The 20,054-nt window shown below is 41.1% G+C and overlaps 1 protein-coding gene across 4 annotated transcripts in view; it reads right to left on the reverse strand.

The window, feature by feature from the left end:
- lama2 (laminin, alpha 2) overlaps positions 1-20,054 on the reverse strand; it is a 193,327-nt gene that overhangs the window by 71,250 nt on the left and 102,023 nt on the right. For 3 of the 4 annotated variants that reach the window (XM_037086256.1, XM_037086255.1, XM_037086254.1), the window contains exons 21-27: positions 18,912-19,123; positions 12,583-12,689; positions 10,169-10,349; positions 7,235-7,371; positions 6,223-6,354; positions 5,298-5,402; positions 1,658-1,801 (exon numbers count right to left, since the gene is read on the reverse strand). In XM_037086256.1, the coding sequence (XP_036942151.1) occupies positions 1,658-1,801; positions 5,298-5,402; positions 6,223-6,354; positions 7,235-7,371; positions 10,169-10,349; positions 12,583-12,689; positions 18,912-19,123 (1,018 nt within the window). Of the gene's footprint in view, positions 1-1,657; positions 1,802-5,297; positions 5,403-6,222; positions 6,355-7,234; positions 7,372-10,168; positions 10,350-11,241; positions 11,515-12,582; positions 12,690-18,911; positions 19,124-20,054 lie in introns of all 4 variants that reach the window. The other variant, XM_037086253.1, reaches the window with a different exon arrangement.

Consider the following 20,054-nt stretch of genomic DNA (forward strand, 5'->3'; position numbering starts at 1 on the left):
GGTCTTACTGTAATTTAAATTCTGTCTGCAGCGTTTTACTTGTTTTTAAGAGGTTCCCTGAGCTGCTCATCCTTCCTTTTTACTTTTGTTTTTATAATCATTTGAGTTTGAAATTTGAATTATAGTGAAAGCAAATCTGATGCATGAAACAGCAACATAAAGAATAGCTGTACTTGGAAACCAACATGAAGACGATGTTGAAGTTGATCAAATGGGCCTTCGTAATGTCAGCTTCAGGTACTGGTATTCTCTTTTGAGCACTGTTTTGATATAGCCTATGCTTTTCACATTTTAGTAAACAGGCACAATTAAAAATACAGAGAGTTATCAATTAGCAGTTTGTGTCTGCAATGCTACCAGGGACAGACAGAACATTTTGTTTTCTTAAAAAGTACAATGTGCAAGAATTTTAGTTGAAATCTACACTAAAATTATCAGTGGAATGTGAAAAATATCAATATCAACTGAAGTTAGCATGCTAACCAGCTAGCACTGTGACGTCCCAGTCACAAACTCTTGGGCTAATGGTGTAAACACCAACACTATGAGCTCCCAGTCTCCCTAGCTCTTCAGATAACTGAGGCAACTAGCTGATGGCAGCTACCGTTTGCAGCAGTTAGCAGTTACTCTGGTGAAAAAATTCGACAGGTGACCAGTTCTTACATATTCCAACTGTCATACAAATTTAAAAACCTGATTCTCCTCAGACAAATTCTGGAGCTTTTTCTGCGATTTCGAAACAGTGATATTTTCGGAGAGCGTAAGTCACGCTGAATTATATCGATGACTTGTCATATCTTTGTATGATGTGTCTCAGTTATGATTCTGACAGGGAGTAAGACCTTTGACCATTATCTCTTGTGACAAGTGCTATTTAATACCTATGGTATCAAAGACCATATTAATGGTTTGAATGCTGCCTGCAAAAAAAAAAAACAAAACAAAAAAAACTGTGATTGGGAACAATACAACATGCATAACTTATGTGTCAATATTTTTTATATTTATAACACACTGACAGTTACTAGGCAGGCTGCAAAAAGAAAAAAAAAATGGCATCAGTGATTTCCAGAAATCAAGTCAAGTGTGATCTATTAACTGCAATTATTTGAGCAAGCCTCTGATTATCCATAGATAATGATTAATGAAAAACATGAAGCGTACACCGTTGGCAATATAGGTGGCCAGCTGTCGAATGTGTTGTCTCAGCAAGGAAGCTGGCACGGAGAGCGTGTACAGAAAGTACAGCTTACAGGCAACGGCTGGCTAGATCCAAGTATAACACATTAGAGGCAAGAGAGATCCTAAGTGGACGTGGATACGGACCAGAAACCAGAAGTGTTGTGAAGTGGAGTCTAAATAAAGTTTAACTGGACACCAAAAACCCTTAATTGTCTCCTACTCTATTGCTTTTTAAAATTATATTCAAACTGTGAAATGTACTGAGATTTAAATAAAACGCAAAGATCCATCCAGTTCCACTTTCATCAAAGCAGATGTGGCCATGATTTCACAAGCATTCATAAAAACAGTACTGCTGTAAGTGCTGCGTTCGGTCCATTGATCTTTTTAACCCAAATACTCAATGTAAACGTACTTCAGTTAAACAATTACTGTGACAGGAACCAAACATAACAACAAACATATGTCTACTCACCCACATCCTGATGAGCCCTTGGGCCTCCGTGCAGGACTGTGTCAGTCCGTAACAGTAACACTTACTGCAGCCAAGTGGGTTTCGTACCGACAACCCAAACGTGTCCGGCTTACAGCGGTCACAGTTGTCTCCTTCCACGTTTACCTTAAACAACAAACACACAAAGGTGAGGTGAGCTTCTGTAAGACTTAATGAACATTATCTTAACAACACATTCTGTTCCTGTGGGCAGCAGCAGTGGAGAAAAGATGTCATGTCACAACATTATGAACACATAATGCAACGACAGGGTCAGTCTACAATTAATAACAAGTTGTATCTGTTATCATCAACAGCAACATTAATCATAATGTAACAACTGAAACGTGGCGATATTGGAATGGTAGTTAATGGCAATGTGATACTTTTATGTTCTGACTGATACGCGTGTCTATTGAAATACACCCAGCCTATCGACACATGTGGACAGAAATAAGCACTGAATTGTTTACGTTTTGAGTAAATAGGCTGAGAGCTGACTGGTCTAAAAATGGGATTGTGAGACAGTACAGGGCTGTCTGCGTATTAAGCCTTCTCTGTGCTGAGAAAAAGGCTCACAGCCCTGTCAACAAATCATCCAATTAATGTTGAGTCCCGTCAAAAAGTCCTGCCGGTTAGTGTGGAAGGCCTGAGAACAACAGAGGAGTGTGAAAGTATGGTGAAAGAACCCGGAACGTCAGCTTAAGTGCACCACATCCTTACCATTGGTTACGATAAAACAAGGTCATTATGTTGTTATCTGCAAGTAATCATCATCAATTTAACCATCAAATATTAGTCTGTAAACCCTCAAAAAACATTGAAAATTGCCCATGTTTTGCCAAAAAACATCACAATGGTTAGAAGGTGGAATTGGTGAAGTTCAAGAATGTTTGCTTGTTTGTTGACTCAAACAATAACTCACCTACAAGAATTGTTCTGTCAATTACCATTTAATCAGTTATAACATTATATACTATACAATCCGCGCATGCTAAGAAGACCTGGGGCCACATTTTGTTTCCCTATTTGATCTTAAATGTGTTTTTTCCAGTTCTGATGGTGCTGAGGCCCTACTTTCATAGACAGACAGATAGACAGACAGACAGACAGACAGACAGACAGACAGACAGACAGACAGACAGACAGACAGACAGACAGACAGACAGACAGACAGACAGACAGACAGACAGACAGACAGACAGACAGACAGACAGACAGGTAACTCGCATAACATGTCACAGACGAAACCTGCTGAACGGAGAGACAGGTGACAGATCAAATGACTGTCTGAGTGACAGACAGTCAACCTCCTACCTGCTCAGACTGCCGATGACAACCAGTGATCTGAACCCTCATTAAGGGCCATGGATCTGGTATGCGTGTGAGTGTGTGAGTGTGCGTGCGTGCGTGCGTGCGTGCGTGCGTGAACATGCAAAATTTTGTCTAAGCATTTGTCGCTGTCTATGTCGGGAAAGCTGTGATCAGCAAGTGACAGAGAGGATGAAAGCGAGTGTCTCCAGCCTGGGAGTGACGGATATTAAATATGTGCATGTGTTTATGTGTGTGTGTGTGTGTGATAATGTGATCAGCTTGTCACAGTGAGGACGACAGGAGTGACAAAAAGGTGTGTGCATGCCAATGTATATGATGTTTACGGCCATAAAAATCTGGTAATGACGTAAGAAACGTGTTTATTAAAAAAGGAAATATGTATGTGTATATTATTTTTGTATGTATGTGCGCATGTGTCTATCTTTTTGTGTGTGTGAACATATTGAGGACAACATGTAGAGATGCCCTTCTTACTCACTTCTGTGACATTTAGTGAAATAATTACACACTAAACACACCTGCGCATATATACTAAAAACACACACACACACACACACACACACACACACACACACACACACACACGCACACACACACACACACCCTGTCTCTCAGAATCCACAGATAAAGGACAGACAATCCATGAGCAGTAGGTTTTTAAGTCTGCATTGACATTTAAAATCTAAACATCTCCTGGTTGGATTTAAAACCTTAAATGACACCAATTTTCTCAGCGTCTCCTCCGTCATTCTCTGAAACTTAAGGCTTTCTGGAAAGTGGGGAGAAGAACAGTCGCTCGACAGGACGTCAGCAGCCATTGTGTTGTTGTCATCCGATGGGTGACCTGGGATGATAATTCAGGCCGGGGCTATGTCCTCGGTCCAGGCTAATCACCAGATTCACTACACTGGCAACAGCCGGGAGATACTGTTAGCATTGTGTTGAAATATTTGTTAAGTTCACAGTTTCTGTCGGTGTCTTTAGGTTCCGAGTTAGTCAATTCTCTGCCTTCACCCATTCAGCTCAACCTTTTCCCTCTCTGTCATTCTCTCCTGTGCTCTCCATTTCTTCATGTATGTGTGATTAATTTATACATTCTGAGGGATTACGGCTGCCTTGTGCTGTTCTCTCCCTGACTGACATGTGAGAATCTTTTCCCAGTCCTACTGACGTACGCTCCTGTATGTCTCACATCTCTGTTCCGATCACAGTCTTTACAGTAAAGTGCTGAGCCAATCAGTAAACAGTGTGGAGCGTTCGGACGATGAAGCGTGTAACGAATGATTCTGCAACTACATGGTCCGATTGTAGGGGATGGTTCTGCAGACATTTAAAAAATATTTCCAGCACCAGTGACTCTCCAGTTGGAAACAGAGACTAATGATAGTCCAGAGTGTGTTCACATGTTGAATGAGCAACCTGTCATTTATCCACTTTAAGAAAAAAACTTACATCTTCTTTCAGGGCAACAAGCAAACTGAAATTGAGGGTTGGCATTAAAACGCTTTAAGAGACATTTTTTACTTTCCTTTATTCACTTGGCTCAGTGATTCTCAGTCAGATACCGAGAGGAATTTGAAACACAAAATTGGAAATAACTCCTCTTGTACAGTGTGAACAGACTTGATCAAACTCATCCATGGGCATCTTTATCATTGAGACAGCCAAGCTCATTAGAAAAGACGTTATTTTCTTCTGAGACAGTGAAGACTGTCAAGTGTTGCAGGGCGTGTTTTTATCACTACAGGATTAATTTTTTGTTTCGATTTGTTCTGTGTAAATAAAGCTTACGGATCCCCTCCAGATATGTACTAAGATGTATACAAAATAATATACTTTGACTAATAATGTGTTTCTGATATGTTTTTTCCTCAAAATTGTTGAGTTACATTACAGTAATTAAAATTACATTGACTCAATCATCAAAAGACTCTGAATGTATAATTATGCATATATGTGTCACTTTAAAATGTGTCGGTGTATGTGCAAGGGAGGTTTCAAGTTTCCACAACAGACGGTATGCTGAAAATCTGATCTATGTATGTATGTGATGTCACAAATCATGCTTATAGGCCTGTGTCTTAAAATCAGCTCATAGAAATGGGCACTTTCAGCAGCTAATGTGAAAACTAATGTTAAAACAGAGAAACTCAAACATTCAACTGAAAAAAACAGGAAAACCATATTTTCAGGTGGCAGGGGATCTTCGATCTACCAGTTTAGATGCATGACAGAAAAACGAAGGCCAAAATCCATGTGTTTGTTTTCTTGTGAGTGTGTGCCATACCTTGCAGCTGCACTTCCCCGTCCGATCGGCGCAGGCACACACTTGCCTCTCCTGGTCGCAGGTCTGGCTGTCCGATCCTGAGACGCTGCACTCGCACTGGGTGCACTGCGGGAAATATGGAGGCAGACAACGCCAGGCTTCTGTTATCAACAACACGGCAGGCTGAGAGAGGAGCTAGCAGAGTGTGTCGTCGCTTTATGCTTCACCAAACCATTAAACTTCACTTCAAAATGAAAATGTTGCCATTATCTTCTCACTCCCAAGTCAGTGCAAACATCAAGTTCAGTCCAGGCGAACACAAAAATAAACACAGTTGTCCAGTTATTTTCCCTTTTGACTGAAGTGACTGAGTGCCAAAAGGGGTAAAAATACAGAATGACCATGAACGTTCTCTCAACAGTCTTTTTCAACAGGATCATCAAGTTGTTTTTATTCTGTTGCCACGCTTTTCATGAAAAACTATTTCCAAACACTTTTCTCTGACTTGAAGCTTCACAATGAAGCCCAAAACCAAAAAAGAAAACTTGACTGTGATTGAACAATCATTATTTTTGAAATCTAATTCAAACAGAGAGGACCTGAAAATTTGGATGGGAAAGGTTCAAGGACAAATGAGGCTAAATTTGTAAATGTATTATGTGCAGCATGTTGTTCATGTTTTTTTCCTTTCAAGTTAGGTCCATCTACTTAAGAAATGTAAGCTGAAGCTTGAAGATCCAAAGAAAACTGTCGGCGTGATGACAGCATTGGACTTCTATCAATCAGTCTCACATTTCAAATCCATAATAACAGCATTGTCACGTCCATCATCTCTCACTTGTCCTAATAGACTTCCAGAGATTCTCTACAGTGCAATAAAAGTACACTTTATGCTAATGACAGTGGTGTTGGCAGTGTGACATGAGAGCTGATAGCGATCGCTCACCTGAGGAAAGTCTCTGTATCCAATTTGACATTCATTGCACTTCTCCCCTCTGAAGGAGTCGCGACAGAAGCAGCAGCCTGTGTTGACGTTACACTGCTGGGTCACCGAGCCGATCACGCTGCAGCCACAGTCCTACGAAACGCACACAAAGACGGGGATCATCATCTGTCATTGGTCCCCAATGCTTAAAAATCAGACTTTATTTACATGTTAGAGCATCGGGCAGACACCAAGAAGACAGTCAACAAGATTTCCTGGATGCAAAAGCGTGAAGTTCAATTTAACTTTGGTGGGGTAAAAGACGAGTTTGCATGCCTGAAGTTCAAAATGCATAATTCTCCATCCCCCAAAATTGCAGATGGTAGAGTAGCTTACTGTGTGTTTTTCTCAAGTCTGTTAACACTCTTGTCGTGCCTAACTGGCTGCTCGGGTGCCGCTTTCTGCTTTGCTGTGTTTCACTTTGTTCTATTGTTCCTTTCACTGTTTGTTTTGCACCGCTAAGATCTGTTGCATCCCTCTCCGCCGCTCCGACGCAGCGTCCGGATCAATCTGTTGTTAAACTGAGACTTACAGTGCTTTCATGTTCGAGCCTCTAATTGCTACTAGTCTACCGCTACTTCTAATACTTTACTGTTATTGCTGCCTCGCAGCCCTTTTGGCGAGGCGCTTTCAGTGCGGAGCGATTGCTTTTTAAACACTTTGAACAAAGTCGTGTTACAAAACAGAGAAGTACGGGAAATAAGATCGACGGAGTCAGAGGAATACATGTGATAAAGAGGAGGGGGAGCAGATCAAAGGGCCGTGTAAACAGGCACTGTGGCACTAAGAGAACAGAGGAGGAGAGGCAGCGCTGCGAGAGGATTTTAGGAAGGGAAGTAAGAGAGGGGGAGGAGGTGAGATGGAGCTCAGTGTGATATGCGACTAAACCTAAAAATTCCATAGGGATTTCTTGTGATCCATCTTGTTGGGGTTACGTTTGCAACTGTTACCTGGAAAACATTCTATAGCGTACCGTGCATCCGGTGGTGATGTCGTGGCCCCAGTGGTTGGGAGCGCAGCGGTCGCACCTCTCACCGATGGTGTTCGGCGGGCAGATGCACTGTCCTGTGCTGGCGTCGCAGTTATCCCCGACATGACTGCACTCACAGGCTGCACGAGAGGAGAGAGAGGAGAGAGGAAGAACATTTCAAATGGCTCTAATGATCGATGATCGAGGCAACAGCATGTGTCTGATCGGACTTGAGCTGTGCGTTTGGGAAAGCCAGCAGCACTGCCTCTTGTTATTTGACGCCTGCCACAGAAGTAAGAGTGGAAGTGTTTATTAGATTGATAAAGAGGTGAGTGTCATGTACATGATAAATTACGTGGGTAGCAATCATGCAAAAACACATTTTAGCGTGCTGTTTATTGAAACACCCATATTGCCCCCATTTCAATTTATCCGCTTACCAACGAACCTAATCAATCACCTTCCATTCCCTTGGAAACACAAGTGCAAAAAGTCGCCGAGTGCACTGCTTGAATTGGTATTTTAAGTGCTCTAGAAATGTGAAGTCATCATAACAGGAGAGTTGCGTCGTTTTGTTAATTTCTAGAATTGATTAAATGACGTGAAGCTGCTTGAAATTTGATGGAATGACACCCAGTGGATTGACGCCCAGTTATGTTTCATCTGCGAGTTGGGGAAATGTCGGAAACAAACGCACCATCAGCCTGAATCCTATTTGTGCTCTGAACATTAAACGCAAAGCAGCACGTTATTTCTGTAACCGCTGACCGTGGCGTTGATCTTGAGTTTAATCAAAGCAAATAATTCTCAGTTTTCGAAACCGTCTCTCTGCTGTATGACTGTGCTTCCTGGCCAACCTATTAGTGTTCTTCTTGGCTGTCAATAGTGGTTAGCATCAATAATATGTGGCATAAAAAGATATGTGCGAAACAGATATATGTGGGATGCTTAATCCTCATTTTGGGCACCACAAGTTTGCTGCACCTGCTGCCTCGGCTGCCAAATTTTTTTGGGCTTATTCAATAATTTGGATATACATTCCCTTATTTAAAAAAATACATTTTAAAAAAGGCTCCGGTCTGGATTAGACATCTAAAAAATGACTCAGTACTTTTAAATGACGTAACACACCCGCAGGCAGAAAAATCACATCACATCTGACTTGAAGGCTACAGTATCTATTAAAAAACACCATTTGGCTGAGCTAAGACCCGCAGCGGCTTATTGTAGGTCACTTTTGCTCAAAACAGTTGCAGCAACCTAAACTTTGCACACGACCGAGCCACCATCAGCTGCTGCTCATACCGATTGAGGCTGCTGTAAAATTAGAGTGTATATAATAGAGCCTGGATGTATTTTATTAGTTATGAAGTTAACTCTTAAGTTGTGAGAAGAGGAATTTGCCATTAATTGTTACACATACTGTCTATAGAAGGTATTTGATCGATGTTTGGCACAAGGCGTATTTACATGCAATTCAAAGTGACCAACACTTTTTCGCATGAGCAGATTTAGCTGAAATGTCAATGAAAATTACCGTCTCTCAAAATGTCACTGATTTTCACAGAAGCTATATTTCTTCTCACATTTAGCAAAATCAATTCCGTCTCCACTTTGAACACGTCCAGTGCCAGCACGCTTCAGGTTTGGATCAGCCACGTGCTGTACAATTCTGGCAAACCTCGGTGTTTAATTTGAGGTGTCGGCATGGACCTGTGCTCGCTGTTAAATCCCTGCTGATTAAACTCTCATTAACCACTTCTGGAAGATGGATCTTCAGTAAAACTGTGGAAATTAAATGACTTGGATCATTTGTAGTTACATGGTAATTGGCCGGGAAGTGTAAAGAGAAATTGTTGAAATAATTTCTCTGAACAGAAACAGAAAACAGAACGATCCAAAGCCCTGCAGTAAACATAAGATTTTCTGAATTAATGCATATGAGCAGTCAGATGCAAAATGAGGGATTCCCCTTTGAACGTGACCTTAATTTCATTCAGTTAATCTAAATGATCTCCTCATGTATGGTTATTATCAGCTGTTTTGTTTGTTCACCGGCCAAGACGAATAAAAAATCCTTAAACTCCATAATTTATCGGTTGCGTCTTATTATTCTGTGTGTTCAACCTTCAAAGGACGTCCGTATCAATCAGAAGATAGTTTCTCTTGGCAACGTCTCATCTTCGCACCGTCTCGTAGACACAGTCGTTGGGCTGGATTCTCTAATTTGACCGTTCTCTATCTCTCCCCTCCTTCCTTCTGCCCTTCCCCCCTCTGTGTTTTTTATTTGTTCCCTCCATCATCTAAGTGTATATGCATATATGGATGGATGTTTCGTTTGATGTAGCGCTAGCTCTTGCCAAGATGCATGTTTCATAACCCTGGGGAAAACTGCAGGAATATTTATAACGGATATATGTATAATATATACAAAAATATAAAAATACATGATCATCAATGGTGATGAAGTTATGAGTTTTGGGAGGCAGGTAGTTTGTGTTTTCCGCAGCAAACTGATGATGGTGTAGAGTTACAGGTGAAACTGGTGCAGGAAGAAATGCCGACACTGACAAACTGTGTTTCTGAATACAAGGCAGCGCTGGTTTAACCAAATGCCAGCGGCTCAGAACAAATTTGCAACGTTTTGCTGTGATGATGTTTGGCTTTGTCCTGCTTTTGAGTGAAATAAGTGTTGGCTTTGTACTAATTATAAAACTGCCACCATGACACGAAAGAAAAACATGCATTTTGCATTCTGCAGACAATTTGTGTCAACTTTAAATTGAAAAGAGAGAAGAACAGAGCAGCACTTTAATAAGGAGAGCCTTCTGGATTGCTGACATAACTTTCACTGCAAATTACAATACAAACACGAGCCAAATCTACCGGCTTTGATTCTGTCAACACTCTCCTTTCCTCCCCACAGTCTATGCTTACGCGTGCAGCCGCCCTCCTGGAAGTTGAAGTATCCTCGTGCACACCGGTCACATTTCGGTCCTGTGACGCCCGGCTGACACCGACACTGACCGTTCTCATCGCAGTCAAACGACTTGGAACCAAACGAGTTACAATGGCACGGGACACACGCTCCACCTGTGGCGATGCCATGCATCTGGGGCTGGAGAAACACAGACAAGGAAGAAGGGGTTGTACATGAAGTTCAGAGTAGGTGGTGGAATTAGATCCAGACCAATAAAAACACACTCAAGCAACTTAGGGACAAGGAAGCTATAATGGCAGAAGATGCAAGACTTGTTTCTGAAGACTGATTTCCAATCTCTCCAAGATGTTTCAATCATTGTGGATAGAAAGGATGAAAGATGACTTTTAATTGAATTCACATTCAGCTTAGAAGCCAACTTAAAACTGCAATAGTTCTGTTTGTCAGACTGGAAAATGCCTCCTGGTTGCTGTTAAAGAAAATAAAACACAGCACATGCTGGTTCATCAGACCAGACCCAGACATTCACAAACTGGCCTCTGAGCTTCAGCATGCTGGCCAAGACAATTTAATAGCAAGTCTTCTGAAATGATGCCAGTTAAGAAAATGTGAGGCTTAGTTCAGCTAAAAATGAACAAAAATAAATCAGCTTCCAGGATGCAGAAACATCACCCTAAAAATAATGACATTTAAAACTCAGCAACAACAACATGCCTCTTAAAGACCCCTGAAGACATTTCTGATGACGTCTCACACACAACGGTAGTAAAATGTGTACAGGGATGAACACTATGTTTATGTTTCCTGTGTGTTTTCTACTCTGGGGCCATAAATTACAGCTTACACTCAGCAGCATCTTCAAACGGAAATGTCTTTCACAGAAAAACACAACCATGCGAGTAAATTTAGGCTTCAAACCATCACATCCACAAACACAAATCATTTGATGCTTGACACGCTCGTAATGTGTTTTTAACGCACCACAAATGTCTGTACATCTATAACATATTGGCACACCCATGCTCCTTTTAAAACACACCACTGTCACACACCATGCAGTGTGCGTTACCCCTGGCTTAGGCCTGTACGCCCCCCTGGGACAACCCCCCGTACGGGATGAACCCCCCCATCTCTGCTGCACGGCTTCTATAGGAACCCGTTCCACCGGCCTTCGCGTCTCCCGTCGCGCGTAACTCTGGCGACGCAGGTCGCAGCGTCGGCCCACGAAGCCAGGGCGACAGATGCAGCGTCCCTCCACATCGCAGCGCTGGGAGATTGAGCCGTGAGGGCTGCAGCGGCAGGGCAGACACTCCTGACGCTCAGCATCCCACCAGCAGTTAGGCTGGACCAATCACAGCGCACAGTGTGTGTGTGTGTGTGGGGGGGGGGAGACCAATGAGAATGAGTGAGCAGGATGAACAAAAAATAAACTAAAAGCACAAAAAAATAATAACGAAGAAAGAAAGAAAAAGACAACAACATACTTTTCTTTTGGAGATTATCATAAACACTGTATTACTGATACAAGTATAGCTATGCAAGCAATAACCACCACTCTTTGTTTGTAGGTATGTCTTTACCTTTGACCACCTGAGAGCTGATGGAGACAAGAAAAGATGAGGTGCGAGAAAATGTAAAAATATTCATAGACTGAATACTGCAGGGCACTGATCAGTTACAAGAACTTTCACATTACTTACATTATGTAAAAATTGGCTAGCTGTCAAATTCATACACCAAACAAACAGGGGACAGCATATTATCAGAGTAAGAAGTAGAAATGTATTCATCCTGAGGTAGGCAGAGACTTCTAATTTATAAAATAGAAATAAATCATACAAAAACTCAATAAGGTGCAAACACACACAAACCCAAACGTATAAACACCTCAACAATAAAAGTTGTTCTTGGTGAGTTTTATACAAACATATCTGAACACTCAAAAATAGCTATTGGGGCTGCAATTAATGATTAGATTCACCAGCTATTAATCTGTCAGTAACACTCTTAATTAATCGATTGGTTGTTTCATCTGTAAAATGTCAAAAAACTGTGAAAAATGGTAATGATTTTTTTCCCAAAGCCAATGACAGCAAACTATAAAATTCAGTTGACAAGTTCCATAAGTACAGGTAAAGATTCAATACCCACCACATTGGTGACTAAAAAAACACATTTGATGTAAAGTGATGAGAGAAATAAAATGTAATACAAGAAAGGGCATTAACAACGCAGATCTAATTAGGGTTAAAATACTGAAGAACAGAAGTGGTCCATTAAACGAATATGATATTGCAGGATCGCAAGAAAAATGGTGAAAATCGGTGCCTGAATAAAAAGGCTCCTAAGGAAAGACGCCAACACATTGGAACTATTTGTAAAGATTATTGGCATCGGTCAAAATACTCACCATGCACTCGTCACACTGTCGTCCAACCACATTTTCTCTGCACTGGCACTGCCCAGTCTCCTTATTGCAAACCTCAGATACAGAGCCATTGGTATGGCACTGACAGGCTGCGAGAGAGGAGAGGAGAGGAGAGGAGAGGAGAGGAGAGGAGAGGAGAGGAGAGGAGAGGAGAGGAGAAGAGAGGAGAGATTAGAAAACAGCATCAATTATCACTTCCTCATGGAAGAATTTCTACATGAGTACATATAACAACACGCAATGGTTTAGCAATAACACAAGTCGGTGAGAGTGTTTACTTCACACCACAGCAGGTTGGATAAGAGCTCAGATCCAGCTTAAGGTCATCTTCGGATTAGCTGTTGATATGCACTTTAATATCCTGCTGACTGCACTTCAGAGAAAAACTTCTCTTCTCCAAATAGATTCTTCAGTCTAGTGGGATGACTTAGCTTTGCCAGATTTTATTTTGTATATAAAATCGCAGCCAGCTTAAGCATGAGCCTAAATGACAAAGGCAACGGAGCAAAACGTCACATTCTGATTAATTTGCAAATGTAGATCTGTAATGTTTGCTCTCAATGAGGGTGAACATGAAAACAAAAAAGTCAAAACAAACAGCAGTCAGTCAGTCCTCCATACAGACAAAGCTCCACAGCGTAGGATCCCCAAAGTACATTGGAAAAGACGTCCATTGCTTCGTGGTACAACTTGTACTATATGGAACCTACAGTACATACTAGCTGTATTGTATGCTTTACCCTACTGCTCAGTATTTTGTTGTCCTAGCTCTGTGATTATTAGTGTGTATGTACACAGAGAAATCTGCAGTTAAATTCAGGACTGATAATGACCTAGAGGTTGGAGATTGCAACCAACTAAACCCCCCTCGTCCCACCCTCCCCTATGCTAGCCACTTTAGCGCAAAATATGCAAAAAGAGTCATCTCTAGAGGCAGCGTTTGCTTTGTTCATGCTGGGCTACTGAGGAAAGTAGCTCAACTGATACTCGATTGTTGTGGCCAGTGATTTTATTGAGATTAGGGAGTGAAACAGAATGCACACTTTTTGTAATAAATGCATTAATCAAATGATATCACACATCTTGTGTCAAATATATGTAACAGAGGAAGGATATTTTACAGATATTAGAGATATTTTTGTACTGAAATTGTAAACTTTAGCAGGAATTTAAAAATGACAAATTACTTGATGCATAGTTTAAATCATCATAATCTATGTAAGCAAAATCGTTGTCATATCATTGCATGTTGAACAACATATTACCTACCCAGGATTTTCTCCCTGTGTCCAGGAAGATTGAAAAGCAGCTGGCCTTTTGGAAGACTTTTTTTTCCTTTCTTGATGTCAGTACGTTCTCTTTACAAACCATTAGAGGATTATCATTTCTACCTCGTGCCATATTTCTCTGGCAATGAAAATCATTACATGACATTCAGCTCCTGGCCTTTTGTCATGTTTGGGTAGTTTTTATGCTTCCTCAATGGATTAGTTCAAGAAATGATCCAAACTCACTCCATCGTAAGACCTTTTAAATCCTCCTCTACAAGCCACTTCGCATGACTTTATTCAACTTTGTGTGTTCGAATCCTACTAGAGGGAAAAAAAAAATAAAAAGACACGCCCACACACACACGCCAATCAACCCATTGGATTTACAATTAAGAGCTTGAACATCACAGCTACCATCTGGTGGGTTGGCTGTCAGAAGCACAAGCACGTACACACACACACACAAATATTTCCTGCAAAATCGTAGTCACCTTCTTAAGAAATTAGCGGCACACATCACATCACATACACACACACATGCGCACTCGTAGCCTGTTTTACCTCCTGCCATTCGCTACCGTTAGATGTGAAAGAGACAGAAGGAGAGACCTGAGTGTGGGATGGGAGAGCGGAGGGGGGGGGCACAACAGATGTCCAAACACACACACACACAGAAATACGCTCAAACACACATATAGTACACAAAATACGCTGATTTCTGCTTCACATACAAACACAGAGAGGCATGCACGTCCTCCCATACACACATGCAGATGTACACGCAAGCACACACGCCTGATTAAACATACAAGAAAACATGCACATATAGGTTGCACACATTCGCTCACACACACATGCACACACACAGTCTTTCACACCCCTGGCTTCACCCTTCAGGGACCATCTGGACTCAGTTCTGTCAGTCAGTACAATACGAGCCTTGTTGTGGGATAAAAATGGTGCTTTTTTGTTGTGTGTGTGTGTGTTTTTTTAAAGATTTATTTTCAGTTCTGGCCTTGATGGCGGAGATAACATTTTTCCGCAACTTGAAATACATTATGTTCTGTTACTAAGCAATCAGCAATCTGTTACATAGATAAATTGCTATAACTTAATGCACATCTAGCCCATATCACGAGGACTACAATTGTGAGACATACAGTTGGCATACAGCCTATTCCGTATCTGTACAGTATTGTACATGAACACTAAAGTGAGTCCACGCTCATAGTAAACAAGTATACACAGAAGTGGCAATCTTCTATACACAAAGTAACTCTGTTCAGTGTAGTTAATAATGTATCCGGACTAACTGATGTCGAGTTGTGTCAAACGCTATTGTGCTTTTGGTTTTGGAATGGGTAAAAACAAAGAAAAAAAGAATTTAAAAAGGCACCACCCTGCAGAGTGTCACTGTGCAACAACACATCAGCATGTAGAGGAATCCAAAGCTTGACAGGCCTGCTGTGCCATGAGCTGTTACAGTATGAGAAGACAATCACAGTTAAGGAGAGAGTTTTATAAAACAGCTCATAGATTTTTTTTTTTTTTTTTTTTTGCCCCTTAATCAGACCTTGTTGTGTTTCATAATCTAACCTCATCAGGATAGGTAGATAGATGCAACTCTAAATACACTTCTGCATACATTATGGTTAGAAAATTACTGTCAACCGCCACAACCGTGCAGGATGCAGTCACAAAACTTTACAGGTGTATAGTTGAGACCAAATTCAAGTATTGGATCAGTGTATCCCAGTTTCAAGCATTACCATCCAGTCCAAAGCTGGATATACTCTGTGCGATTTGAGCCCGTTCCCAACCAGATTTTTGAGCTGCAGAACTCATCTAAGAGTACGACCGATACTCAGCTTCGTCGGCTGTGGTTTGCTGTGCAGTGTGTACAGGAGGGAGCGAGGCCTGAGCAACTGCTCCTGACTGGCCATTCCACATTCAGATGTATTTCTGCCTTTTCTGGGCTCTTGCACAGTTGAAGCGGGGCCATGAGTCGATTCCAACAGCCAATGTACGTAGCACACCAAAACACCCATTTCTCAAACTGTACAGTGTCTGTCTGCCCAGCTTTAGACATTAGATATGAATACAGAGCATCTTATGACGGGATCACACCGGCCACGATGCCAGATTGGTGTATGTACTGTAGGGGCAATGGAAGACAAGACATGAGAGAAATGAGCATGGCTGCAATAGGTGAACCTTACCATGATTATGACAGATGGTTAAAAAGAGTGTTTTCAACTGCTTTTTTTCTTTTTACAGGCCCATCAGTCCCTCGATACGTCCGAGCCTCAGCACAGAGCGCCAGACCAGTCCAATAAGAGTGATGAAATTGGAATTGTGAGAGTCCCCAAAGAGTTTATTGATCTACTGTATGAAGTATCTATGAAACATTCATTAAGTGTCAAACACACAGGAAGCATAATTACATTATTGAGTTACTCCACATCCACTTTGTTCCAGTGATTGGACAAATGTGTGACAGTGCAATTCACACGTCTTTTCAACGACGTGCAAACGACTTTTTTTTCCCCCATGTGAGAAATGGTCGGAGGAGTTAATTGTCCTGAGTTTACTTCCTAAAACAGATTGCTTTGCAGCCAAGTTTGCTTGCAAAACCAAACCCTTTCCCATCTGCTGACAGAAAAAATAAACTGAACTGCTATTAGGACGAGACACAAAACGGCTGCATCAAAAATGGCCGTGGATGGGAACTCTGACATCAAAAGAAAAAGTAAAGGATTTTTACAGTCTAATGGCGCACAAATGGACTTGGCCTGAACTCTGCTGCTCCACTCAATAAAATTCATTAAGACTGGGAGCAAGAGGGGAGAGTGAGGACGACAGGAAGAGAGAGATAGACTGACAGAGGCAGAGAGAGAGAGAGAGTTGTGTTTTAATAATTCCTGGTGGTCATTGGTACAGGATCAATAACAACCCTCAAACTCCCAGACACGAGCAGCCGATCAAGCACTGTAGGAGAGCAATAGATCAGGCTGATTAATCAATAACCATTTAGCTGGATGGAGAGGGGAAACAACTACAGAACAATGGACTATCAAATGCACATTAATGCCCCTTGTCAGCCCGTCTGCCTGCTTCTGAAGATTTTTATTCATCTGCCTCGCCCGTCTATCGCATGTCTTTATCCACTGCCATATCTGTTGTTCCGTCCCCTACTCTCTTCTTTATAGGTATACATATATAGGGAGAATAAGCATAAGAAAAAAGGAAAGAAGGAAGGAAAGAAATATATATATATATATATATATATATATATATATATATATATATATATATATATATATATATATATATATATATATATATATTCTTATTCTCGCTCTTAAACACAGCTGCAGTCAGTCGGCCGCTCCGACATCACACTTCCTACTAGCACAGCTGTTCGGTGTTGCACAGTTGCACACACACAAGCTCAAAAACACCACACACTCCAGATGGTGTACTATCTACTCAGTGTTTCAGTGAGAGGATTAAAGGTATCGTTTAGCAAAAATAGAGTTTCATAGAGGAAGTAGAACAACTTCAGTCTAACGCCCCTGCTGACACACTAAAGCGACAATATTGTCTTTTTTACAGCGATTTTGTTTTTGAAAGAGCTGATGACTTTTATCCTTCCCTCTCCCTAAGTGTAGAGTTGTTTTTTTTATCTGATTACACCACCTTAAAGTCATTCTGATAGCATACTGCTTTTAAACAATATCAGTACAAGCTGGTTCAATCAATATGTTGCTTTTACACAATTACTTCTCAGAGTCCCACACTCAGCCTGTGGGGATTAGATGTACAGTGGTGGTGTGCAGTGTCTTCTTTTCACCCTGCCACAACAAGTAGCATAAGTTTTACACTTCCTTAAAAATATGGGCATTAATGATTGATATAATGTCTGATTAGTCCACTAATCAATAGGCTCCGTGGAAGAGTACCTGCTCCCTCTGTGGAAGGGGTCATAAACCATTTTGAGACCGAAAGCTACTTCAAGGGGGAGAGAGTGATATGGGGGGCAGCTTGTTTTATAAAAGGGGCTATAAATGGGTCGCCAAATATACTTCGCCGTGCCCAAGTCAAGTATGTGATTTCCTGGTAGTTATCAACTTATAAATACATAAGTATCAATGAGAAAGTCAATTTCTGCCAAATGCTTCCCATAAATCCTTCACACTAAATAACATTTTGACAGTCAGAAGGAAACATCATATAAAAAAAATCTAAGGTACCATCAAGCTGTACTTTAAAGTGTGCCTATTCAACAGCAACCACTGTAACTTTTTACAGAATACAGAATACAGCTTCTTGTCATTCCCGAGCAAGCGAGGCCGTAGCAGAGAAATCGCCACATGTATTTAACTGAACAAAGGATTATTTAGTTCCGGGTTCCCACACCTTCTTAAACATCAAACTCAAGGGCTTTTCCAGCATTTTCCAGGCGCAGTTCCATCAAACTGATGACCCAATACAGCATAGTTTATAACATGGATCAAGGTTAATCACTGTTGCAACACCGAGAATTTTCATTATGGCAACTAGCAGCCTTTACATAAGCTCTTGAACAACACTTTAAAAAAATAGACTTGAATGTTAACATCCCATCAACTGTGCACAAAATATATCAATTCATGTACTTTCAATGATCCATTTCCCTTTATGTCTATCTGCCAAAATGTTTAAGGCCTTGATTTTACCCCTCAAACTCTCAAGGATTTCAAGGCACTGTATAAACCCTGTTAATTGCTCATGAGATCAACTTTTAATTTGTATAAAGACTGACTGCACAATTTCTTTTGTTAGAAGCCACATAGTCCCACTGTAACCTGAAGGCCTAAATGGCACTGTACAATGAACACTAATATTAACTGAAACATTTCTAGTACTCAAGTTTTCATTTTTGTATTTGACTTTGACTCCTATGATACTGAATGCTTTACGTACTAACATCTTTCAACATTGATTAAAACTACAGCAACAAATCAAAGCTACTGACAGATTTGATCTCTGTTTACTTACGCTGGCAGTTTTTTGCTGTGACGGCGTCTCCGTAGTACCCTTCAGCGCAACTGTCGCAATCGGGGCCGCCATAGCCCTGTCGACAGCGCAGACACTGTCCAGTGATTGGATCACAGCTGCCAGGTATGGATAGGTCCAGGTTGCCATTGCAATCACAGGGCTGGCAGGAACTCCCTGGCACAGATGGCTGGCCGAAGTATCCATTGGAACATCTAGAGGGAAGCAGGGAGACGCGGGAAAGTGTGACAATGCTGATGTTGTGTATAATAGGTAAGAGACAGGTTGGTTCCAAACTTTAGTGCCTCCTAGTGGTGGCATCAAAAAGACACTTATCTGTCCTGTTGAGAGTGAAATGAATGATGAGATGAGAAGAAAAAAAATGTGCCATCAGTGTAATCTGACGGATAGTATAATCAAAGTACCTCAACAATTGGTCGCCATCCCATTTGCTGTGCTTTCAAGTTGCATGTAGCAACGAGAAGTCATCCTGTTGTCTCATTCTCAGAATACAATTTCAGATTGAGATAATGCTACCGCATGTCTTGTTGAAAGAGCGGGCAGTGCAATAATATGTTCAGAGAAAATACGGCTTTGCCTTGCTCTGCTTTCATGTAGGAAATTACGCTTGAAAAATGCAGTTTCTCTCGCTTTCAGGTCTGCCAGGAAATGTGCCGCAGCTCACCTCGTCTTCTTCATTTTGTGTCTTACAATTGCAGAAAACAACTCTCAGATCTCAGCAGGTAAGTATCATCAAAAGCATTGTTTACCTCAGCGGCTGGCATGTATGACAGGAGCAGCCAACAAATAACCTACCACATATAAAGTTAGCAATTAAGCTAATCCAACTCAGTCCAAGAGAATCATCATCATTGCTTTGGTTTACCATTCAGGCTGCTCAGCCGAAGGTACCTGTTGCATGTATAATTCATAATACGTACTCACTTACATCACATACAGACAGACATTAACTCAGAAATATAAACATAAAGAGCTAGGGGGCAAAAAAAAGCCAAATAAAACACCAGCAGATATAAAGTGAGGTTTATAAAATGAGCTTTTGAGGTTTTAAAGAGAGATTTAATGTCTGCAGGCGGTTTAAAAACAGGCTATTCACAGCAGTTTGTTCAGATTTTACTGAAAATA

This window comes from Acanthopagrus latus, chromosome 22 (assembly GCF_904848185.1).
Source record: "Acanthopagrus latus isolate v.2019 chromosome 22, fAcaLat1.1, whole genome shotgun sequence".
Classification (NCBI taxonomy): Eukaryota; Metazoa; Chordata; class Actinopteri; order Spariformes; family Sparidae; genus Acanthopagrus; species Acanthopagrus latus.